Raw genomic sequence first — 26,580 nt, 5'->3', positions numbered from 1 at the left:
TAGAAAGGTAGGTGATGGGGTGAAAAGTATATCGGTACTGTGGGAAAAAGCACAAGCGGTGGACACAAGAACCAAAGAGCACGCAGGAAGATCAGCATCTTCGGCAACAACAACTTTGGGATAAGGAATGTCCGGCGACAGTTCGTCACGAGCACAGTTTATCACCGCATTATGACGCAATAGAAAATCCCAGCCCAAGAAAAGATCATGCGAGCAGGAAGGCAAAACGACGAACTCTATTGCGTACACAACTTCCTGAATGACGACTCGTGCTGTACACACCGCTATAGGCTCTATAGGCTGGGCATTTGCCATGCATAGCGAGAATTCTGAAATTGATGTCGTCACTTTGCGCAATGAACGGCAAAGACTTGCAGCCATCGCAGAAACAGCAGCGCCTACGTCGACCAGAGCCAGTACTACAACGCCGCCAACGGAAACTTCAAGCAGATTTTCAGGAGATACGCGAGGCCTTTGACAGTTTGCTCGTTGTGCAGTTCTCGCCTCAGGAACTACGGCATTCAGTTTTCCTCTTGCGCAAGATTGGGATGCCATCGCAGAGGAGATAGAGAACAGCGACGCGGCGAGGTTGAGCGGTGAGAAGAAAAGGTGGTATGGTCATCCACGACGGAACTTTCAGATGGATCACCGGCCGCATACTGGCTTCGGGGCGGCTGCCAGGAAGCTGACATTCGGCGTGGTAGAAAATCATCGGGAGTGCGATTTCGGCAGTACAGGGAAATATGGCCAGCAAATCCACAGGAATAACAAATGGGACAGTTATCACTGGTTCGTTATGGATTGCGGTGAAGCGGACGAGGTGGAACCAAAGGCTGTGGTGCCTGAAGAAATTCTTGCACAGGCCCTGGAGGCGTAGCGTACACCACAGGGTAGCTAGGTGACTGTGGTCGGGCAGCGACGGCAGCGTACGTCAGTGGTGCGACAGGAGTGGAGGCGCACGTCAATGGTGGAGCGACAGGGACGTCAGCGTATGCGAGGGGCTCCACGGCCGGCGCGGTCTGAGGCATAGGCACTGGCGGAGGGGCTGATGGAAGGGCCTCCGCCACGCGGTCGGTGATGACCTGTCGAAGGGGCGCCAAATTGCGGGACAGCTCGCAGTTTGTGGGCAGCAGAGATATTTCGTACACGGTCAACGAAAGCACGCGGTCAGCTGCGATCATGACACCGGCATTTAGCATTTTACGCTTCAAACAGCATTTGCAGCTATCACGCTTTTCAATGATTTTGTGGCAGTGGACTACGCCCGCCCCAAGCGCGGCATGATAAATTGAACCAGGCTTGTGCAATCAAGCCATCACGGGCACTCTGCCAAGTTCGCTCCCCGCCACCGCAGGAGCTGTCAAAAGATAAACACGCCGTGACGTTATCGCTGCGCAGCATCTTGGCACACTGCCAAAAAATGAGCTGTGGATGAGACGACCGAAACGAAGTGGCGCGCGCCATCGACAAGCAAGCAAAAACGCTAGCGATATATGCCGTGGCGACACGGAAACCTTGTTTTGAGCTGCCGCAGTGGCTGGAGCAGCGAGAGGGACGCAGTGCCAACAAGTTGGAAATTTTTCGCTCTGTCGCTGCCGCTCGTCGCTGAGATCACTCAGCTTGCATGTGAGCGAGCTGACCTTAACGCTATTTTTTTTTTTTCCCCAAATTCTCGGGTGCAAAAGTGGAGGGTGGGTTCATTATGCGAGTGGGTTGATTATATGACAAATACAGTATCGTTTTTTCGCATCGCAAGTGCCGTCACAAGCCGATTTCTATATATCGAATTATTGATATATCGAACTATTTTGCGATCCCCTTCGAGTTCGATATATCCGGGTTCGACTGTACTTGTTAATTCGGAAATACAGATAAATACACTTAAATACAGATACGTAATTATTTCTGTCGATGCGTACCAGCCAACGCCCATGAAAGGCTATGCATAACATCGGACGGGTGCTACAGGTTTCTAAATCAAAAACCAGATCGTTCTACGGGAAAAACTATTTTTTGTGATAGTCGTCCATCCTTCCACCTATCAGGCATAAACGAAACTTAGCACACAATCGGCCGTTATCATGACACTGGCTTTTAGCATGGTTCGGTTTAAATAGCCTGCACTGCTATCGCACGTTCTAGTGACTGTGTGGCAGTGGACAGCGTCCAACCCAATCGTGGTAAAGCGAACATACTGAAAACGAGGCTTGTACAACCCAATGAGCGCTGGCATGCTGCCAAGTTTGACAGCTTCCCCCTTAAACCTCCTGCTGCTAGAGCCAAGGTCAAAAGGTAAACACACTGTCATGTTATCGCTGGGCAGCATCTGGTGCACTGCCAAGAAATGCACTGTGAACTGTGACAGCACAAAACAGAGTGACGCACTAAACCCTCCCCCATTCCCCCCCTCAAATTATCAAGCAAAAATAAAGAGGGAGGGGTTTATTATGAAAGTGGGTTTGTTACACGAGTAAGTACGGTAATAACGCAAATGGTTCTTGTCAATTTTTTTCAGCCATTCGATAATTTGAACTTTACTTCCCCAGTCCCGTGAGGTTCGAATTAACGAGCTTTGACTGTAATAATAATAACAAAAAACACAAGGGTAGGAGAGCAAGCAAGCGGCGAGAACGCGCTCGCAGCCATAGCCACTCTCTCTCAATAATTAAAAAACGCCTCGCGATCGGCCCTAATGTACAAGCAGGAGCTTGGGCCTGTGCTCGTATGGTGTAGCTCACACTGAGCGCGATAGTACACCAGGCTTTCTAAGCATACACTGCCACAACGAGGCACCCAGCACCTTGGTGCTCTAATGTCCGCTAATGTCATCACTCTCTCTCCGCAGCAGCTCTCCTCTTAGGTTTCGTTTCTATGTTACCGGCGTGCAGCTACAACAATGACATGAGAGTGAGCAACCCAAACCAAGAAAGGCTGATGCATTTTTTAAAAGAAACAGTAAACCCTTACGTGAGTAAATACGGTATATAATCAATACTAAAAACTTGTGCAAAAGACAAATAAGGGAAGTTTAATGACAAAATTCCACACTGCAGTTAAACACTGACATAATGAAGAGTCCCCGGAAGAAATCATAGGATAATGCAAAAGTAGAATGTAAAATTTCTTAATACTTTCACTGCGTTGCCCCCTTTTCGAGGTCCAGATACATGTGCATTGTGGCCCACCAGTGGGTCACCTGCTGCTTTCCTAGGGTGCGGTGCGGCACACCGGTGGGACACACTTCCCAGACTGCTTCAACAATCGGCCGAAAGATGGCGCAAGAGATTCGTTCATATAATTTGTGCAGCTTATCTGATGCTTGCATTTATTGCAGAAGTCACCACTTGAATAACGTGGCCCCCTGCATTGCTGGTGAAGTTGCTTTACCTGGCGCCATATTTTATAAGGATCCATTATTTCATTTTATTTCCTTTGGTGCATCTTCAGCGAGATGGAAGTACAGTCGAACCCGGATATATTGAATTTCGGTTATATCGAACTCACGGAATACCCCCTTGAAAATCGCATGTAAAAGTATAGAAAAGCCGCATCATATATCGAACTCAATTTCACCGGTCGTTCGATATATCGAACTCCGCACCATGCACTGGAAAGTGTGCCTTTCCCAAAGACGATCCCATCACCCTCGGCCGTTTGCCGCGTGACGTTTTCAAGCCGCACGCGGAAGTAATGAGAGGGGACAGTTCGGCTAGGGCAGCGCCGCGCCCATTCCCTAAAGGTGCGCGCATTTGCGGTTATCGTTTCCAGCGTGCCAGCACGTGACGTTTGCAAGCCATGTGTGTGAATGAACCAGAGAGAACCGGTGGGAACGAGTGGGGAAAAACGCGACGGAGCGAAGCGAAAGGGTGTGCCCATTTTTTTGCCGAGCTATCTCTCTCCTTCCTCTTTTCCGGCCTTCGTTCGCAGTAGCACGCTCTACGCATGCGCCAAGCCAGCTCAGCCCGTTTTCAGACAGAACGCCGGACGCTTTCCCCAGCGTGTGTTGCGAACCCTCCGCGCGCAGCGGCTGACGTGGCTATGGCGCCTGCGGAAGTTAACAAGCGGCAGATCTTTTTTTTTTTTTCCGAGCGTCGTCTATTTTTATCGTTGTGCTGTACGCGCGGCGTAGCGTAAGATAAGGCATTACGAAGCGGCTTTTTTTTCTTTTTTTTTCTTTGTGGGAGTCGTTTATTCTTGCATGTATGAATTAACGAAAGCACGCGGTCAGCTGCGATCATAACACCGGCCTTTAGCATTTTTCGCTTCAAACAGCATTTGCAGCTACTGTATCACGCTTTCCAATATTTTGTGGCAGTGGACTACGCCCGCCGCCCTAAGCGCGGCGTGATAAATCGAACCAGGCTTGTGCAATCAAGCCATCACGGGCAGTCTGCCAAGTTTGCTCCCCGCCGCCACAGGAGCTATAAAAAGATAAACACTATCGCTGCGCAGCATCTTGGCACGCTGCCAAGAAATGAGCTGTGGATGAAAGGACCGAAACGGAGTGCGACATGCAAGCGAAAACGCTGGCGATTTCTGCCGCGGCGACACAGAAACCTTGTTGCGAGCTGCCGCGGCGGCTCGAACGGGAGAGACGCAGTTCCAACAAGTTGGAAATTTTTTGCTCTGTCGCTGCCGCTCGTCCGCTGAGATCACTTAATCGCTTGCATGTAAGCGAGCTGGCCTTAACGCTTTTTTTTTTTTTTTTCTAAATTCTTGAGTGCAAAAGTGAAGGGTGGGTTCATTATGCGAGTGAGTTGATTATGTGACAAATACGGTATCGTTTTTTTGCATCGTAAGTGCTGTCCCAAGCCGATTTCTGTATATCGAATTATCGATATATCGAACTATTTCGCGATCCCCTTCGAGTTCGATATATCCGGGTTCGACTGTATAAGGGGAAAGCAGCGAGGGACCAATCACACATAAAAAAAGATAGTAATATCTCGTTGACGATAGCTTTTGCCACTTGTTGCATGTGCCGGGTCACCTTTCATCTTGTGAAGAACCACGCAAGCACAGACAAACACACTGGACAAGAAGATTGACGAGCACTGCACTGTTCTTCACAAGATGCTTCACCAACTAGCTTGCCAAAACGCTTGGATGCAAGATTCAGCCAATGGTGACGTCCAGTAGCTAAGAGCCAATGATGAAGTCTTTCAGATTCTTGAACACTGTGGCTACGCAGTACTAATATCCGAGGAGTTCTGCCGCCATGGAACATTTGACAGTTCATCAAGATTTTTGCGAGCGTGTGAAAAAAATAATAATAAAATAAAAATTATGAAAGAAAAAAGGCAAACACAATAATTAGGTCACAAGGCTTGATTATAAGCAAGAGCCAAGTTATTCACAGTGAAACAAACTAATTTCACTCACAGCTGAACTCTTCCACATATTGTGAGTGCCAATCAAATGTCTGTTGCTGCTGCGCACGTACATATAAAGGACTCTCACAGAAGGGTCTACTGCGCTGCTTTAACGTCTGCCATGCGACCACCTGATAACAGCCAACTTTATCGCCAGGTGCATATCAGCTGCGAACATCATTGCTACACCTCACATGCACTGCAGCAAAAAATTGTGTCACTGAATAATTCTGTGCCGTCACCAAATAAATAAACCTGAAAACACATATGCACATTTACTGCTGAAGCACACTCTGTCTGCACAGTGGGAAACACTTCGATGTCTGTTCCAGCACAGCTGTAGTATCGCTCTATGTAAACCACTGGTGAGTCGCAATGCAGCGAACGTGTTAAAGTGAGGTGACAAACTGTTTTGTAAAAGAAATCAGACTACATTTTCCAGACTTCTGATAAAACACAAAACATTTCTTGACCGATTGAGAAAATATGTTGCACTTGTGCATTCACAAATTAAAAAATGCTTTAGCAGAAAACTGCAAGTATTTAGAAGCTTTCTTCACATTCTTTTTTTTTTTTTTGGTGTGTGTATGAAAAAATAAATCATTTTCCAAATTCTGCAATTGCTGATGCAGAGTTTCTTTAGTATTAGAAACTATATTATACTTACATCTCAACTACCTCAAAAACCGCTTTTTTCATCCTCTATCATGTCACGCTGAGCAGAAAGGTGGAGTGTTTCAGAGATATTAACAGTGCTTTTCTCACCGTTTTCAGAGGTTTGTTTACCCTTTTGCACAGAACTTACAGGACGCAAGCGAATGAAATTTTCTACAGATGCCAATGCCAGATGCCTGCGGCTTGAAGAGGACAAGCTGCCAGGATAAGCCAATCAATGTGTACCAGAATAAAAAGCCTAAGGGCATTTTTTTTAACGACTGGGAGAAAAAAAAAATTTAACGAGTGGCAATTTTAATACAGTGTAATAAAAAAAAAAAAATTTCTATCATTTTGGACTCAGTAGTGTAGTGTAACAGTTGCAACTTGTATACAAAATTTTAGCACTGCATTCAATACATTGAGCAGAATTTTGAATGTACACATGCACGCCAACAAACTGAATGGAGCTGGCCCAACTGCGAGGTACGTTATTCCATTAATAATCACTTTCAAAACTAAGTGCAGCCGCCCAGCAGCTACATGCTCATAACTTCGGCAATTCTTAGTTTTCAAGGCTTACAGGGTCATACTGAAAGTAGTGCCTACTATATATTTTTAATGAGACTATAGGAGATAACGAGAACATAACAATATCACAAAATAAAGCAAGTTTTCAGTTACATGGTGATTTTTCAATATATTAAAAATCTATACCATTAATGAATACAGCCTGTATGCTACACTTGTAAAAGTTTGAACCAGAACAGGGAAGTCCTAAACGACGCAATAACAGCATCTAAGCCTGCAAAATGCTATGACATTGTGTTGCAAGAACCGTTCTGTGTGCTCTGGTGTGACATGGGAAATTTGGACTCTCAGTTTTCTGAATTGACAATCCTTGAGAGTCCTAAACAAATAATCACACCATGGCTATCCCAAATGGTTGTGCAGATCATTTTGCTTGCCAATGGCTCTGTCTACGAACTGTGTTAGTGAGTTCACATGCCGCTACTCTCTAGACCGCTTTTTTGATTCAACCTCTATCTGTTCCCCATGGCAACCTTGATTTCGCCACTGACTTCAGAAGTTGTGCTGGTAGTGTATGGCTGCCAGAGCTGACATAAAATGGGTTGGCGCTCTGCGACTATGCAAGAGACATGGTAAAGATATGTCAAGGAACGAGGAAATGTTTGTGCGTTAGTTTTGGAGTGCTATATGCCAGGTAGGATTATGTGACTTGGCTGAAACATTCATGGTGATGCTTTCACTAAATACCTTGTGGAATGCGCCTGCAGTAAACAGGCAGAGGGTGGGGCATTTCCTGGGAACTCATGATGCTCTGAGAAATTGCATGCACAAGACTGGACTGTATGCTTAGATGGTGTAAAATTAACATTCAATAATTTTTTGACTGCAATATATAAACAGACTGCGATACACGTTGAAATCGTAACATGTTAAAAGTGCAGCATAAAAACCCGAACATGCAATAAGTTCGCAAACACTGTTGTTTCCAAACCTTTCAAGCTGATCTCTGATGCAAAAAATGGCGCTTGCAAAACTTTGGCAGCTGGTGGACGAAAGTCAGGATTCGGGCTTTGAAGGGAACGGATGAGAATAAGGTCCTCTCTTCCGCACTGCAGCAGTTCCAAACACACAATGAAACTGTTACCACACCTTGAAGAGGCATGCCACGGACAAATACAGCGACTTTCATGCAAGTACTGCACAGATTCCTGCAGTATCACCCTAATATGCAAGAAAATCTGGTTGTTTGAATGTTAGCAAAATAACACATATGTATTTTTAATTTTCAAATTGAAAATGCACTTTTAGGAACAAGCTAGATTCATGGAGTAAGACATTAAAGGACAGACGCAACTGTCTAAGGTCCTTCTGAATATTTTTTGCGCTACTCCTAGACACAGCACTGAGAAATGTTTGAGTGAACAGATCAAGAACAAGCCTGAATGAGAGTAAATTAAAAAAAAAAAGGAAGAAAAGAGGAAGATAAACTTGTTATGAGAAAAAAAAAGAAAGAAGCAACAGTAATGATGCTGCAATATACTGAAAGCTGAATGAAGCTTTTTGAATGAAAGCATACCTACTTCTTTCCAACATTCTGCATTGTTGTCATCACACAACATTTTTTTCCTTCAGCAGCGACTAATCCCAAGCTTCCATTGAGCGAAGTCTAAACTGGGCATTTAACTCTTTCGCTACCGCGCCTATTCTAATCGATCTATCTGATCGACGGTTCAAATTCTCGCGCATGGTTTGCGGGCACCTAGTGCCCTTTAGGTTAGAAAGTGAGAAACAAACGACGCCATGTTTTGTTAGTTCTTTTGCTTTTCGGCGCTTCTCCCGGCGCCGTTTCGCATTGCCAAGCGAGCGCTTCGGCATCCTGTGCGGACGCTTCAGGAGCTGATTTTGTGGATGCAGACAGCAGTGGGGAGCCAAAAGAAGATGTGTGAATACATCAGATTTCAGCACCGATGAGAAGGATGCGTCAAGTCAAGCCGGAACATTTAGCGGGTGTGTCGGCTTTATAAGTGGCGCATATTTCGATTACTAGTAAATAGTTATGAGCGGCAGAACATGTGCTCACAGCTATATTATTTATTTTCAGGGTCACAATGTTATACAGACATCATTCCTTGCCAGAAGCTGTGATGTGTGTGCAGTTTTTTCTTCAACGAAACTCGGGAGTCGAAGTTCACAGCGCTAACTTTTTTTTTTTTCTCTGAAAGAACAGTTTTTGGCAATACCCTCCGAAAATTGTGTAGTCTTTTTATGACATTATTAGCTACAGAAATGTTTCCCCTCTTGATATTTTCAAAGTTTTGCTCTTTTTTCAATAAGAATGATGTCCTCACTGTATACATTTTTAAATTATAAACAATTTTTCACTAATTTGTGTAATAAATATATGTGCAACATTTATGTTATTGAATAGAACATTCCTTTAGCTACATTTTGATACCAAGCAATGTAAATAAGACATTAGTGTCTGGTCAAAAAATATTTCCTTCCAACTACAGTTGAACCTGGATATATCGAACCCGGATATATCGAATTTTGGTTATATCGAACTCATGGAATATCCCCTTGAAAATCCCATGCAAAAGTATAGGAAAGCCGCGTCATATATCGAACTCAATTTCATCGGTCGTTCGATATATCGAACTCCGTACCACGCACTGGAAAGTGCGCCTTTCCCAAAGACGATCGCATCACCCTTGGCCGTTTGCCGCGTGACGTTTTCAAGCCACGCCCGGAAGTAATGAGAGGGGACAGTTTGGCTAGGGCAGCGCCGCGCATTTGCGGTTGTCGTTTCCCGCGCGCCAGTACGTGACGTTTGCAAGCCATGTGCATGAATGAACCAGAGAGAACCGGTGGGAACGAGAGGGGAAAAATGCGACAGAGCGAAGCGCAAGGGTGTGCCCATTCTTTTGCTGAGCTATCTCTCCTTCCTCTTTCCCAGCCTTCGTTCGCAGTAGCACGCGCTACGCATGCGCCAAGTCAGCTCAGCCCGTTTTCAGACAGAACGTCGGACGCTTTCTCCAGGGTGAGTTGCGAATCCTCTGCGCACGGCGGCTGACATGGCTATGGCACCTGCGGAAGTCAAGAAGCGGCAGATTTTTTTTTTTTTGCGAGAGTCGTCCATTTTTATCATGCTGTAAGCGTGTAGTGTAAGATATGGCGTTACGAAGCGGCATTGTTTTTTTTTTTTTTGCGGGAGTCATTTATCTTTGCATGTATGAATCAACAAACGCATGCGGTCAGCTGCAATCATGACACCGGCTTTTAGCATTTTTCGCTTCAAACAGCATTTACTGTATCACGCTTTCCAATGATTTTGTGGCAGTAGACTACGCCCGCCCCAACAGCGGCGTGATAAATCGAACCAGGCTTGTGCAATCAAGCCATCACGGGCAGTCTGTTAAATTCGCTCCCCACCGCCGCAGAAGCTATCAAAAGATAAATACTCCGCGACGTTACCGCTGCGCAGCATCTTGGCATGCTTCCAAGAAATGAGCTGTGGATGAGACGACTCAAACGGAGTGCGAAATGCAAGCAAAAACACTGGCGATTTCTGCCGCGGCGACACAGCAACCTTGTTTTGAGCTGCTGCGGTGGCTCGAACGGCAGAGGGACGCAGTTCCAACAAGTTAGAAATTTTTTGCTCTGTCGCTGCTGCTCGTCGCTGAGATCGCTTAATCGCTTGCATGTGAGCGAGCTGGCCTTAACGCTTTTTTTTTTTCCAAATTCTCTGTTGCTAAAGTGGAGGGTGGGTTCATTATGCGAGTGAGTTGATTACGCGAGAAATACGGTATTGTTTTTTCGCATCGTAAGTGCTGTCCCAAGCCGATTTCTATATATCGAATTATCGATATATCGAACTATTTCGCGATCCCCTTCGAGTTCGATATATCTGGGTTCAACTGTAGTAAAAACTGCCCATTTTCCCGTAGTAGCGAAAGAGTTAAAGTGCATGGGGGACTCATTCATTGACATGACCAATAGCAGGCAGCTGAAGCCCATTTAGCTTTGGTGTCAATGAAACCGGTGAGTAGAATTGGTTTCAGTCTAAAAAAAAAAGCAACACACTAAACAGTAGCATTCCAGGCAATTTGTCCATACATAATAGCTAACTTTTTTTTCCCCCTCAAAACAAGCTTTAACCAACAGCACAGTTTCAAGAACCTTGATTGGCGCTAGTGGAGATGTTTCTTTCGTTACAAAGTGACAACTGACCAGCTGCACAGAAGCACTGTGCATGATCATGTCTGCCTTTTAAGCAGTTCTCACTGCGAAAAATATTTATCATCTATCCACTTTGCAGGGACCCCCCATACTCTCAACTTACACCCCACCATATCGAAAAATGACTTCTCTTAATCAATGTAGAACAAAATATTGAGCAAGCTAAGCTAATTCATATTCTGAACAAATCTGTAGTGTTCTAAAGAAAATAATGAAATTGTAATGAATTATTTTTGTTCGGTTACTCTTCTGGGACTACAATTCACCATTGTAATCAGTTACATTTTAAATAGAGTAATTGTAATTGCAATCGGTTACTTATTTTCTGAAACATGTACAAGCTTGCTTTCTTGCTATTGTGCCTAATCGCTACAAATGCTTCTCATATCATTCAGTTTCAATACAAGAGGTGACCCTTTAAGCTTTACCAGGAAAAACATATTTGAGGGCACACAGCATGTTGCATAGCTCTATTTTACACCCATCTATGAATTACTCAATAGCCTTTCAATCTACAAATGACTTTTAGTGCACAGAATTACTTTTGGGTTTTGCAGACTAGAATTCCAAAAATGTTGTGACAGCCCGACTTAAAAAGACAGAACACTGGAATTTAGGGCTCAAATTTTTTTCAGCGCATTGGGAAGATTGATGTCTAAAATGTTCGATTCCATAGCGGTTTTCGTAGAAACGCTGTATAAAATTTTTACCGAGAATTTTTCTATCAGTGCATGCACCCGTTTTTATGTATTCCGATGCTGAAAACCATGAGCAACGACCATGATGACAAGTGGTGGTTGACAAAAAAAGACGTACCGAAAACAAATATAAATTTCACTTGCCAGACAGTAATTTGACATTTTTTTGCTTAGAGTAGCGTTCTTTTTAGTTTCACGCTCAAGGCTGTTACGGCACAATAACGCACGCCTCGTCGACGAAAGTTTTGCTGGGTACTATCATCGCTTCATACACGGAATTCCAAACACTGTGGCGCCATCTAGTGGCAAAACTTGAAAGCATGCCTCTCACGGTGCGAAAGGAGGGGTGGTTTTTACACACACAGTGGAGAAAGCGCAAAATATGATGAATTATGATACGAACTCCTTGAAGAAAAAAACTGTACATTTGCGAAAAGCAACAATATTTTGCTGACATGTAGTCATGTGGGGTACTACACCGAAAGTACTAGGGTTTCTCTGCTAGATAGCGCCTCGGTTGTTTTTATGTGATTTTCAATGGTAAATCAAAATTGTAAAGTTTCTTTTCTTTGATACTGTAGAGTTCGATCTGTACTATATGAGGCAAGGTCTTTTCATCTCTACCATAATCTCATGACATATTTTGGCTAGTGTTCTGTCCCTTTAAGCGACATGCAAGCTGCAAGATTTAGCCATTAAACACAGGCATAAGTTACAGGGACATATTAATGTTTGCAATCAACATACCAACTGACTGGCAGGACCAAGGTTTCTCTGAAACTTCTCTCTCAGGATAGAGGATGGATACAGTGCCTACAAAATGAAGAAATAAAAAAAAATACTTTTACTTAAAATCACCAACAAAATTGCTTTAGAGAACTGTATAATGCTGTCTTGCTGGAGGAATTCAACATTCAATAAAACCATATCCACAATGCAGAAGTCATGAAATACAGTATTTACTTTCCAGTCAAGTGAAGGCTTCTGGCAACGTAGCGTCACAGCTAATACACAGCATACTTAAAAACTCTCCTTATGTCTTGTCTAAAGAAAACTGAAGATCCTACACAATACAATGCTACTACTGCATGCTCTCATTAAACCATAAAGAATTATGTTTTCTTTACAGATTGCATAGGAAAAGTTCAAACACTGAAGCACATCTCATGATATTGTGCTTGCATATGCGCATGGGCCTGTTGTGGAAATTAAAAAAGGAATAATAATAAATACTTCAGAAATGTTTAAAAGAGTAGAAACACCAAATTTTTGCGGTGTATACTGTGTGTGGAATAATGTGCAGCATATCGCTAAACACATATATGTAGTTACGTGTACTGCATGAAAAATCAGTAAAAAATTAATCATTGAATTTTTTTTTCTGCCTGCAGTTTCGGCAGTCCTACAATCTAAACGTCCTTACATCCTAAACATACAAACAAGCTGAAAGCAAGAAATGGAAATCCTAGAGTTGTACGCCGAGACGTCTGCGATGCAGTTTTCTCTCAGCACCATCAGTGCATCGTTTTAGTTTTTTGATACATGCAATTCCGGCCGAGAGTGTTGTTGGCCACGACAATTCCTAAAGATGAGCTATCATGCCGCTGTCGGGCATAGCGCAGCTGAGGAATGTGGCTGAGTGCTGTACAGTACCAAATGGCGTGACATCTGGACAAAGCCGTGGCAACCACCGTTCAATTCCAAGCGCGCTGAGAGGCCACCGTTTAGTAGAGATCGAAGGTGAAATTTCTACATCTACTGCAGCTGCACCGGCTACATGCCTGAGCCAGCCGTTGCCTACAAGAAACGACCACTGCAGCACCGCCGATCACTGGTCTAAATTTCCTAATAATTGTAGGCTCTGCCCGTGTAAGAATGCCATGCCGGTCAAAACCAGAATGGCATTCTTAAGGTAGGTGCAGAAAGAAAATACGCTAATGTTGAAATTTGGGTTACCAAAATACTAGCTATAATGGCAACCGTGACAAAGGTTTCTCAGGCTGTTGGTGTGGCAGCAGTTAGTAAACCATAAAGTGCTGAGCTAGCTTTGCAGACTGTAGTGAGTGAGGCCTCAAGGTTCTGTGTACAGTCACCCTACTGAAAATACCACCCTTCAATAAAGGTCACATGCCCATGCAACAAAGTTCTTACAGCTTTGATTTTCTTTGTTTGTAGACAAATATTTTTCAGTCGGAGAGGCTGTAATTTAATCAATGAGTTAGTACAGCATATCCAAGAGCCACAATAGTGGCTGAAGCAGCAGCTGGACCTAGGATCTCAGAATTTTAGCTTTACTGCGGTTATCAGCATTTGTAAAAATCATCCTGCGTATGGATATCAGTACAGGCAACTATAGATATTTCAAGCAAATCAAAGCTTGATCGAGTTAAAATTTCAGCACATTGTTTGCACTGAATTTGAGATCATACAAATATTTTTTGCATGACCAGACTAATTTAAATTAATGGCACCACCACAAAGGCATATAGATAACTTGACACATACACCCTTAGAACTAGAAATATACAGTAATCCCTTGTTGTAACAAATTCGCTTCACTTAAAATACTGCTTTATTCAAAAACTCTTCCAGTCCTGATCCAAACGCATGAATTTTAAGCTGCATTACTTGATGCACATGAAAAGTATGAACTGCTTAGAGCGAAGTTACGAGCGAAGGCATCGCCGAGCGGCAGCAAACCTTTTGTGCATGCAGCGTTAAATTAATATAGCCGACAAATTAGTCTCATGCAGGCACAGAACCGGCCACAAAAGTACCAAACCATCGAAAGAACCTGCCTAGTAATGGGAACCAATTGAATGCCGAGAGCTCTCAGCTATTTACTGCGGAATGAACAGATCTAGATCTCAAATTCCATGCTATAGCGCGCCCGAGCCGTTAATCTCTGCCAAAATCGTACGTCCCCCGTGATAGAATCTACAAATATTTTGACCATAACAAGCACAGGTTTGAGCCACGGGATTTGCAGCGCTTTCCAGCATTTGCTCCGTTCCAAAAGCAGCTTCTGCTTTCCCGTCTTCACTTCCCGAGATAGGCAGCTGCGCATGCGCTTGTACTCTCCCACCTCTTTCCTCTCCACCCCAATTCCCAGTCACTTTTGATGTTATTGTTTCTCCAAAGCTACCCTCTTTTTGCCTGCCTTCCCGAGCACAGTCTTCCAACGGTATCCTTCTGCGCTTCATGCTTCTTGGAACTCCGGTCACCTTTCTTTCGTTTGTGATATATAAAACCCCTGCAACATGTGAAGCCGATGCCAAGCCCACCATTGCAACCATCGCCAGCATCAGTGCACCCTGACGACACGATCACAATTTCAAGCTTCTGCATTCTGTGTCGTTTGTTGCATTCACTTTGGCACCGATGGCGCCTGCGTTTGAATCCATGCTGCGGGCCATGTGGCTGTGTGTTATTCGGAGTGCTTCATTAGGCATGCCTTGCATGTGCTTTTGTGGTCTACAGTGACAAATGGCTCCATCAGACTCCAAGCGAAAATGTCAGACTTCGAAGCAAAAAGTTGTCTACTTTACCAACTGTGCTGGAGGGAGCTGTGTTGGATGGCTTTGAAAAGAGCTCCTCGGCAAAAAGAAAGAGGAATCGCGACTCGTAATATTCCGAAGTAGAAGGTGCACTTCTACAGTGGCTGAAGAAGGCCAAGAGTGGAAATCTCCCTGTAAATGAACCTGCATTTACTGTTAAAGCCGAAGCTCTTTCCCTCTAAACGGGAGATTTCAAATCAAGCAATGGCTGGCTTGAGCGGTTCAAAAAACAATGCGGTGTGACCTTAAAGCGCACGTTGGCTTTTCCCACATTGTCACCAGCGACTCTGATGATGACCAGCCTGACAATGACTGAACTTAAAGCAATCTGTACAAGGCTGTTCATAAAATTGCTGGCCAAAAGGCACAAGGCGACCTTGAGACATTTGCGCTGGCTGACGCTGCTGCTCTCATGATCGCCCCAACGACGGATGCGGAGATAATTGACACTGTTAGTGACCCCGACGATGACGAAGAGCCATGTGAAGTGCCAACTATGATGCAGACACAGGAGTATTTATGCCTGCTGCGAAATAAGGTTGAATGTATGGGTAGTGACCATGGCCTCGTGTAATGCTTGATAAAGTATAGCAGGGGTTGCTCGCACCCGGTAAGAACTTCAAGCAACCAAAGCTCACTGCTGTTTTTTTTTTGCACCTGAATAAAGTTTTGCTTCACTGAATGCATTGTATCTTGACTTCCTCACAGTTGCGGTGTAATTAAAGCCCAATTGCTCTAGCTTTTCTCGAGTGGTCGCTTATACCGAATTACTGCTCACAAGAAATTTTTTCACTGTCCTGCTGATTTCATTATAACGAGGGATTACTGTAATTTAACAAAACACTCTATAGGGCAAGTTAGAATTAGTTCATATGTACAATATATTACACGCACCCTGTAACACTTCTTGGGCATTATAACGGAAAAGAATGCTACTATAGTAATTTTTTTTTATTAAGAAACCTACCCACATCATTAGGCATCCAAATGAATACATGTCACTTGCTGGTGTTGGCTTGGCGTTCGAGCATCGAAGTTCTGGGGCAGTGAAATCAACACCGTCAGCCGTCGGCAACAGGTAACTTTTGCCCTGTAAAATGAGCCAGAAGGTAAGGCATCAAACCTACTTGACCATGTAATATGTCCAAGCTATAAAAACGTAGAATAAAAGGTATGAACTTTCAGTATTTTGTCTGTAGTGTACAAAAGATTGCAGAACCAAAAATTCAGTGGATTTTAGAAAAAATTACGATTTCTGCAGAAACAAAATTATGATTCAGTGATGAATTATGGTCAGTTTTAAGTGTCCAAGAATGATAAAACTGTGCACTCATACTTACCCAGGACAATGGTTCAAATGCCAAGATAGTTTTGCAGCATGAAAATTTTTATTTGGGAGCAGGTCTCATCCATTTTGTAAGACACATGAACCTCCAAAAAAGAATTTAAAGGCTGAATTTAGTGCCTTCGACTTGCGAATGTACCTCACATTAATAATAAATGAAGGTACAGCTAAGCACAGATCGACAGTTGAAAATGAAACTGGCTATCACAAACAAGACCTTGGGAGGACCTGAAGCAAATGAGACGACGCCTTTTGTGGCCAGTGAAAAACTGCTGTGAATGGAAAATCACCCACCAAAGGCATAAAAAAAAAAAAAAAGAGACATACATGACGCCTTTGGCTCATTTATATACAGCTTGGAGTCTAATATGTTCTGCACTACTACGAGACGTCCTCGCTGTCAGTGTCTCTCAGCACCTAAATGAAGTAGTTGGGGCCCAGCGTGTAGGAACCAGGGTGTCTAGCAAACCACTATTTCAAAATCCCTGACTTTTCCAGGTTTTCCCTGATTATTTCAGCAGGTTGAATTCCCTGATGAGTGAAGAGGCTCAAAAATGCAGCTTCTGATGATAATGATGATAACAGGCACTTCAATGGGGGTGGCGTAGGGGAATTTAAAAAGTTCGGAGGTTCGTTGCATGCAGGTTTAACTGTATAGGTACAGACTAAACAGCACTTTCTTTTCAATATTAGGAAATATAGCGTCAAGTGCCTAATGTGATTCTGTGCATCAGCTGTTGACTATATACCAGGTGCAAACAATCTAGTAAAATTATTATTTTTTTTTTATCTAGAACAGAGTCTTGCAAATTATATATCAGGTGTAGTTAACCTGAAATTACAGTATGTTGGGGGCAGAGCATATGGGCTGTGCTGTGCAAAATGTGGTTGCTTAGGCCGACTCAAGTATATATTGTAATTCTGTCATTCACTTAAAATATGCAGCTTTTAGATTACAGCAAATGAATGAAAGCACCCAATAAGAGGACGCACCCAAACAGCCCATTTGACATGAGAGGGAAGAGGCAGCTAAGGACATGCAGTGAGGTGTCGTCCCAATCAGGTGTGAGCATGCAGTCACCAGAAGTAGTTTTTAAATATTATTTGTAAATTACATGGTCCACGCAGAGCTTAGAAATTTGTTACATTAGAATACGACAATAAATATCTTTTCAGGGACCCTTGATTACTGCAGTTTAACTGCACCAACAATCTTCATGGATCCCATGGGCTTTCCATGAAGGTAGCCTGCTTCAGAGCTATGAGACTTCTCAGCACCCTTTGACAGTGCAGTTATCAAGATCGTGTTAAGCAGTCACCAGTCATATTTTCTGCCTCTTGTGCACTGTCTTGGTTATCTGTGAAGGTTATGGTAAAGTGGTCTCGAGAAATCTTGTACAGAAGGAAACAAGTGAAGTGGGATGATGATCACAAAAAGGACTCCATGGTTAGTTTGGGTGCAATAACAAGCTTTCTTGACTGTCCAATCAAATTGCACTGTTTCTTCAAAGGTGAATAGCTATATTTAGCTGAAAACTTTATAGCAGCAGGTGTGAAACTAAGAACTGATTATGAACTGATGGCCCTGTGTCTTCAAGTGTCCCCGCTATAAGAAAAAGAACCGTTTATGATCACTGCCCACCTCCCAGGTGTTTTAGTGGTCAAAACTGCCAGCACTGTGTCCCTGCACAATGGGAAAGCCGAAAAAAATGCAAGCATGCGTCGGATGCTGCACTGTTACAGGTACGCATGACGCTGAGAGATAAAATGGATGGCCCATGGTCTCACTTTTCACCGTCACCTGCTTGGATTTAAATCCAGCAAGCTGAACCTGAACGCCTTTTACGTGTGGCCATTACTCCAGCTGAGCAAGTAATATCTGTGAATGTAGTATAGTCCAGCAGACTTGTTTAGAGTGCTGGAGCACTTGAGCTGCAGAACAAATCACAGCACACAACTGCTTGGTAAAAGGCCAATATGCTTATTCCTTTCTTTTCACTTCTGTGCAGTTTTGATTCAGCACAAGCATTGGACGTGAAACCCAGTCATTATCATCATCAGCCTGACTATACCCACTGCAGGGCGAAGGCCTCTCCCATATTTCTCCACTTAACCCGGTTCTGTGCTAGCTGCATCCACTTGACCCCCGCAAACTTCTTAACCTCATCCGCTCCCCTAACTTTCTGCCGCCCCCTGCTACGCTTTCCTTTTCTTGGAATCCAATTTGTTACCCTAAGCGACCATCGGTTATCCTCTCTTCGCACTACATGCCCTGCCCATGCCCATTTCTTCTTAATTTCCACTAGAATTTCCACTAGAAACCCAGTACCTGCAGAAAAATTCTGATTTGTTTGCTGTGCAAAGGACGGCTCAAGCACCTTGAGACAAACCTGCTCACTCCTGTACATTGCGGTGTGAACTAGATGCCATGCGAAAAGTGCTGCGAACATCCACAATGATCGAAATTGCGAATGCTTGCTAATCAGTATTTTTGTAAGAAAAGCTGCCTTGTCTTTGCACGGCTTGGCAGTAGGAAAGCAATCAAATAATACCTCCCAGTTTTTTTCATCTTGCTAATGCACAAAATTCATGCAGTAGTGCTGCTGAACTTTTTGCCACAATGCTCTCAGGCAGTCACGGGCAGTACCGAAGATACATGTATCTTCAATACTATCTTTCGATTCAGTTCAGTTCAGTCGTGTCCGACTCTTCGTGACCCTATGGACCATGTCACGCCACGCTTTCCGGTCTCTCACTATCTTCCTAACATCACATAACTTCATCTGCAGTGCCTCAAGGATGCCATCTAACCATCGCGTTCACTGCCTACCCCTTCTCCGGCGACCCTCAACCTTTCCCAACATCAAATCTTTCTCCAGCGACTCCTCTCTTCTCATCAGATGACCAAAGTAGCTGAGCTTTAACTTTAGAATTTGACCCTCCAATGAGCAGTCAGGGTTTATGGTAGACAATATCGACTGATTTTATCTTCTGGCAGTCCAAGGAACTCTCAAGAGTCTTCGCCAGCACCACAATTCAAACGCGTCAATTCTTCGGCGGTCAGCCTTTTTCACAGTCCAACTCTCGCATCCATACATCACAACTGGAAAGACCATAGCACGAGTTATACGGATCTTGGTTGGCAGACTAATGTTTCTGCTCTTTACTAGGCGGTCAAGGCTAACCATTGCTCTCTTTCCCAGAAGCAGGCGTCTCCTAATTTCATGGCTGCAGTCTCCTTCCGAGGTAATCTTGGAGCCCAAGAAGAGAAAATCTGTCACAGCTTCCACTTCTTGTCCCTTGATGCTCCAGGACTTGAATGTATCTTTTGATACATTCTGTATATTGGTAATAGGTATAGCGTGCTGAGAACTAGAGTATAGGAGTATCGATATCAAAAAAATATTTTTAGTTTATCGTGTATTTTACGATACTCGATAAATAAATAAAAAAAAAAAAACCCTGCGAAAGCCTTTCACTCAGGCAGTAGTATGAACCGGACAGCAGTACGGCTTGCCGAATGCCGGCAGAGTGCGTACCATGAAGCCGTTAAGCGTACTCGTTAGTACTTACGGCATTCACACAAAAAGAAATGACGACCCCAAAATAACAAGCAAAACGCAAGGAAGTCGAACACGTAGTCGGGACCGAGCGCACTGATGTAGCACTAGCTGTTCTCCCATCATTTGCAGTCCACCCCCCTTCAGTCTTTGAGGCATCTGGGGCCGAATCCACGAAAGAGTTCGCTTCGGAATGCGTTCACTTTGCCGTGACGTCAATTTGACGTAGGCATCGGGGGGAGAAGGGTGGAATGAACGTTGAGGGCAGAAAATAGCCAATCGGCTTTATTGGGCGGTCCCATCTCGGTTGCTCAGCCTTGGCGCGGGCCTTCTCCTCGGGAGTCGAAGGCAACAACACCCTGTTTTTCTCCATGCCGACACGCACAATTGCATGAGCAACAGCCAAAATCGTCCGGCTCACTGACGACTGCGGAAGCCGTATAGTTGCCTCACTGCCGCCTAGAACCCTCCGGTAGCGAAGAACCGCAGTGCGCAGAGTACTTTCCCCGCTGTGTTGTGAGCGTGCTTTTCCTCTTCGGGCCAAGGTGGGGTTCTAGCTCTTCGCATAGCCGGCGTACAAGTCCCGCTCTCTGCGTACTTCCGAGCCAGCAGACCAACGCTGGCTTATCCAGCGTGCGGTGGAAACCGCGGCTGGCCGCGGCATCCCAAAGAATCCCCGCCGACCTCCTCTAAGCCAGTGCCACCGGTCCTTTGACTGGTCCCCTGTTTTTGGGTGCAATAAAAGAGTTCACCACCACCACCACCCCTTCGACAGTCTGAAGTGCGTTCGGAAGGCATCGTCAGGCATGTCGAAAGGATCGTCATGTGCACGACCGCCGAAGCCGCCGATCACATTCACTGAGCACTGCGAACAACAGCGGGGCGACGGGGGGCACGTACGGCATGATTCTCGTGCTGAAGTGAACGCCACTTACCGAGTTCCACACACAGCGACCGAACGCGTTTGCTTTCATTTGATTGACATGTCTCGTGACGTCAATAAATCTGTGGTACCGCCTTCGTGAAATGATGTCACCGCCAGCGATGGCGACACGCGGCCAATGGAGCGAAGCGGCGAGAGAGAAAGCGAACGCGTTCCAAAGCGAACTCATTCGTGGATTCGGTCCCTGGTTCTTGTAAAGCGGCATGCTGTCGAAAGCAATAACTTACGCATGACCCTTCTCCAAACACCAGGGGTCCACGTGTCAGCCCTGTTTGGTAGAGAGGACGAGAGCTTCTAGACTCAGTCGGGCTGTGCGCCCTATTTCTGCAGTTTGTAGCGGTGCTTCGAAACAAACCAATTGTAACGGCGCCAGGAAGGGGCGGCTCGATGAGCCCTAAAAAAAAGCTAATAGCGATAACAAGGAGGACTGACCCCACGGTTGGTCCTCCTGGCGTGAGATCAAAGTTCAAAATTAACTAAGCAAGGAAGCCCGGGGCATAATACGATGGTGTCATTGTTGGATAAGGCGCAGTTGTGAGTTTTTGGGTACTGCTCCATTATCTTATATGCCCCTACTGACCAGCCACCATTATGTCCTCTCTGTTTTCTATCTGTAGGCAGCGTTTGTTCACTATCATCACCCGCCCAGAGCAGTCAGGTTGTTAGGTAGGTTCCTGAAATGAATGAACCACTCACATAAAACCAGTCCATAAGCATTGCAAAAAGGTATTGCATATATGGCTACCATGCATGACCATTGAGACCCAGTTAAATTGCTGTCATCAACACTTAAGACCATGTGGCGCTACATTGTTTCGCTCTACCCACCACGAAAAGCCAACGTAACATGTTAACGTAGCCTTTACTTAGATGTACACTTACACATGTGTTTTTTTATAGAGGCTATATTCTATGTGGCATTACTTTTGCAATGAAGATGGCAATTCCTTCCGCAAGCCTCGTTCCATGCATATCTTTTGTAAGTTACTTACAGGTAAGAAAACTGTTTATGCTGACAAAAATGCCGGAATAGGCCCTAAGTGAATTTTGATCACGCAGGACTATGAAATTAATTCAGCAAAAAGTTTGTATTATATTCGTCCAAGCTAAGATCAGCTGAATAAAAAACAAAGCCGCGTCCTGAAATAAGTGCCAAACGAACCAAAGAAAAAAAGATAAAAACCGAAAAGTCCAATTTGTAGATAAAATTATATGTATCTAAGTATGTCAGTGTTTTCTCGTGCCTCTCAACGATACAATTTTTCTTTGGGATGACAGATATTTGTTTTCTGTTTACATTTTGACAATATTGTTGTTGTCGACAACAGGTTGTTCCGGCTAGTCTGCGCTCTACTGTCCTCACCCAACTTCACAACGCCCCTACAGCAGGACACTTGAGAGTATCACGCACGTACGACCGTGTGCGGCGCTGATTTTTATGACCTGGTCTCTACCGCTCTGTCCGTCGCTACGTCGTCGCTTGTGAGCTATGTCAGCGCCGTAAGACACCCTCGCTTCAACCTAGTGGGCCCCTGCAACCAATCTCAGTGCTGACTGAGCCGTTTTCTCGTGTGGGCCTCGATCTTCTTGGCTGCACCTCCGACGTTGCCGACTATCTTTTGCATGACGTAATTTTGATTCATGGCGCTCCGCGTCAACTGCTCACCAGATCGTGGCCGCTGTTTCCTTTCTAAAGTGGTTCATGACCTTCTCCGCTCATGCGCTACTCGTCACCAATTCACCACGGCCTACCATTCGCAAACGAACGGTCTTACTGAACGCCTTAATCGCACACTGACCGACATGCTATCTATGTATGTGTCCGATCACCATCGTGACTGGGACATCTCCTTACCTTTCGTCACGTTCGCCTATAACTCCTCACGCCATGATACCGCCGGATACTCTCCCTTTTATCTACTTTTCAGCCGCGACCCTTTACTCCCCTTCGACACCTTGCTGCCTCTTGACGACTCTTCCTGTAGTTACGCTTCAGATGCCGCCCGCCACATTGCTAGAGACTGGTTTGGCGCATCTCAGTGCTCACAAAAGTGTCGTTATGATCTTCATCATCAAGACGTCCACTACCCTCCTGGTTCCCTCGTGCTTCTTTGGCTTGTGGCCCGCCGTGTGGGGATGTGCGAGAAACTTCTGCCTTGTTACGTGGGTCCTTACCACGTACTGCGGCAAATCACCGATGTGACCTATGAGATCGCCCCTCTACAGCCCAAGAATCCTTCCACAACCACTCATCCAGAAATCGTGCACGTCGCCCATCTGAAACCATACCATCCAAGCTCTCCTGCGTAGGCAGCACCGGGACGGCGCTCCACACGCGCAGGGAATACTGTTACGGTTCGCAATATCGAGATGACGACGACGCGCTGGTGTGGTGTTGTGAAGAAGACGACGCTCAGGCTAAGCTGGGTTCGTTCTGGTGGTGTGTGCTTCGGAAAGTTAACTGCCGTTTACCGCTGTGTACGTTTCCCTTAACAATATGTCAGTTTGCTAGCAACCAAGTAATAAGAGGTATCGTTTCATTTCAGCGTGTACATCCCCTGGAGCTGAAAAGTTTTGAAGTGTACAAAGAAGGCTGGAAAAAAAACCACAAAGAGAAAAGCTGACATTACCAAAGAGAAAATGCTCCAAACAAAACTTTGTTCTCCCAGGAGTAAACTGTCTCAACCCAAAGTGTATAACCTAATTGTTAGGTTTGCGGTGAACGGTCTCCATTCGCTATCGACGGTTGAGTAGCCAGGCTTCGTAGCGTTCATAACAGGTACGCTCTCCCCTCTAAATATGGAGATTAGATAGTTATCAAGATAATTTTGTTCCTTGCCTGTAGGTTTGTGCCCAGGAAGCACCGTGATTTTGCGACGAACGCTTGGACGAAGAATTGATGAAGAATGGGAAAAAATGTTGGGCGACATACGCCTGAAACTGGCTGACCAAGATTATGTCATGACAACCGCTGACATCTGGTCTACACCTCACCGGAGCTTTATGGGGGTCGCAGTTCATTGCGTAAGTAAGCAATTTTTCTACTTGAAAAATAGTGCAGTTGAGAAAGCCTGCGTTAAAGCATACACTCTTTTTATCGTTCTTTAGATCGATCCCAACTCTCTCTCACGGCAGTCATTGGCATTAGCCTGCAGAAGGTTTGCTAGACGTCACACCTACGACAAAATCGGTGAATTACTTGAAGACATCAGACAAGACTTCGACATTTCGCATGACAAAACTGTAGCCACAGTCATCGACAACCCCAGCAACTTTGTTAAAGCTTTTAAGGAGTTTGGCTTACGTGCCAAAATCATCGATGAGGGTAAGTGGTACAAAACAAATCATTTGCTTGCAATTAAAAGTAGAATGATTTTATATGCACGCTGCCGTGCTTGCCAAGCAGGGGCTTGCACCCATGACGTGGCCTGCAAAAGTGACAAAAATGCGCCAGTTCACGCAAGTCGAAGGGATTTGAGCAATTTGGCTGGCTATCACAGCTTGTAATTAGCGGACGCGGCACCTATGCAAGCTTTGGATTGTTTTTGTCAATTTCGTTCACGTTTTAGCACCGAATTCGAGTAATATTCGACAGCGGGCCTATCTGTTTAAAACACGCCATAAAAGATAGTCAAAAGGTTATTTAATCCGAAGCAGCAGCCCCATGTTCGCATACCTAGATAAATTTCCAAACATAACTTTAGCATCAAGCATGATCTTACCGGCCGAATTACTCATTGCACCACTGTTTGTTCTAACATGAAAAAATCGAGTGCGTACTCGAATTGGGCGAAGCTGCCGAAATTCGCCCGTAAGAAAACGATTGTCGGACAACTTCGGCAAGTTGCACCTGTCGAGATCGAATATGTGCTCATCATAAATACAAGCCTTCATTTGGAGAAAACGACGCCGCGCGTATACAATCGCTCATATATGTATATGTCATGACAGGCCCATTTTTTCCAGTTATTGCAAATTATGTAAACCGCGCATGCAATGAATATCCAGTTATAAGCAATTTATTGTAATTCTACCTGCCAGTGTGACGTCAAGGCAGGTCATTTGAATTTTACGAATTCGGTACCTAAAATATAAAAAGTAAACGTCAGAAAATGAGCCCTATGTTATCAAAGTGGTTTCTAGCAAAGCAGAACATTTTCCATTTTCATTTAGCTGTATTATGCGAGATGAACCATTAATTTTCTTCTAAAGCGTGTGATACTTATGAAAGTTCTTAGGAAAATGTTTGCAATGAAAGCACCCTCTTTCTGGCAGATGGAGCCGCAGATGACGACTTGTCATTCGAGTTGATGACAGAACCTCTTGGCCTCGAAGATGCCAAAATTACATTGCCTCGTCATCTCCAGTGTGCTTGTCACACACTAAGTCTTGTGGCAGTTTCAGACGTTAAAGCAGCTTTGTCGACAGAGTCTTTTGAGCGCATTCACTTATCTGCCATGATAAAACGTTCGGCACTTTGGAAGTGAGTCGAAGGCCCAAGTCGTCTGAGATAATCGTGAGCGCCTTACGACATTCTTTACGCACACCGTGTGACGCAGTGGAAATTTTTATACGACAGCATCAAAGACCTTCTCCGATGGAAGCACAAGCTTCGAGACATATGCAACACTCTCAAGCTGCAAGTATTTCAAGAAAAGGACTTCGCCTTTCTACTTGAGTACTGCGATGTCCTTGCAGCCCATTGCCTCTGTTTTGACATGCCTCCAAGCTGAAGCTGACTGCTTCTTCGGAGAACTGCTCCCAACTCTTCTTCAAGTGGAATTAAAGCTTCACGAGAAAGCTGCTGCAGACTACGTTTATTGCAAGCCACTTTTGGATGCAGTTAGAAATGGATTCACCCGCAAGTTCGACCAACTTTTGAAGATGAAACCGAGTGCAAAGGAGGCAACAGTTGCTGCTGTTCTACACCCCTATTTCAATTTGCGAGGTTGCCAGCAGAAATGGAAGACTTCCGCCATCATGCTCAGAAGCTAACAGAAGAAGCTGTTGTAGACTTTGTCAGCACAGCAAAAGCCACGCATTCTTCCACACGCGAGGCAGTGGGATCATCGGCGCCGGCAGCATCAAATGTGTCAGCTGACGCATTCTTTTTGTTTGAAGTAGCAAGTGCTACAACCAGCCGTAACTCTCAGGAGGCATTAGTGAAGCTTCAGTTTCTCAACTATCTACAAGATTCTCAAATTGACGTGGCTATGCTTCATTCTTATCCACTGATAAGAGGCACCTTCATCAAGTATAATACTGCGACATGCTTGTCTGCTCCTGTAGAGAGGCTTTTTTCATTTGTCTCCCTTATAGCGCGACCACATCGCGGAGCTCTTTCGGACCGACGGTTCGAGCAAATGTTGTTACTTAAGACCTTCAAGCAAACTTAACGAATACTTTTTGCCTAATAAACATGTTAAGCCATTTTACTTCTTGTTGTTTTCATTCTAGCCTTTCAAGAATAGTTTTCAGCTTCGGAACTCTGTTATCGCAGTACTGGTAAACACTGTTCGGTTACCAAGTGCACGGAGCTTGCATCATTTAGTTTGATCAAAGGCACAGGCCATCGGATAAGTACTCTATAGTATCGAAACGAAAAAACGTTTCAGGTTTATTCATATAGCCAAGTGCTCACAGATTGTTTCGTATCAAGAACTTTGGATTAAATGATTTTT

General features: G+C 44.6%; 1 protein-coding gene and 1 pseudogene across 1 annotated transcript in view; one reads left to right on the top strand and one right to left on the bottom strand.

The window, feature by feature from the left end:
* LOC146203401 (serine/threonine-protein kinase 31-like) overlaps window positions 1-26,580 on the bottom strand; it is a 237,328-nt gene that overhangs the window by 9,218 nt on the left and 201,530 nt on the right. The window contains exons 22-24 of the mRNA XM_084588737.1: window positions 16,019-16,141; window positions 12,242-12,307; window positions 7,549-7,666 (exon numbers count right to left, since the gene is read on the bottom strand). Coding sequence (XP_084444863.1) covers window positions 7,549-7,666; window positions 12,242-12,307; window positions 16,019-16,141 — 307 coding nt within the window. The remainder of the gene's footprint in view (window positions 1-7,548; window positions 7,667-12,241; window positions 12,308-16,018; window positions 16,142-26,580) is intronic.
* Window positions 25,210-26,295, top strand: LOC146203405 (uncharacterized; annotated as a pseudogene).

This window comes from Amblyomma maculatum, chromosome 1 (assembly GCF_055883805.1).
Source record: "Amblyomma maculatum isolate TAMU_Amacu chromosome 1, ASM5588380v1, whole genome shotgun sequence".
Taxonomy (NCBI): Eukaryota; Metazoa; Arthropoda; class Arachnida; order Ixodida; family Ixodidae; genus Amblyomma; species Amblyomma maculatum.
The sequence above is the reverse complement of the archived record's forward strand: the minus strand, read 5'-3'. Positions and strand labels throughout refer to the sequence as shown.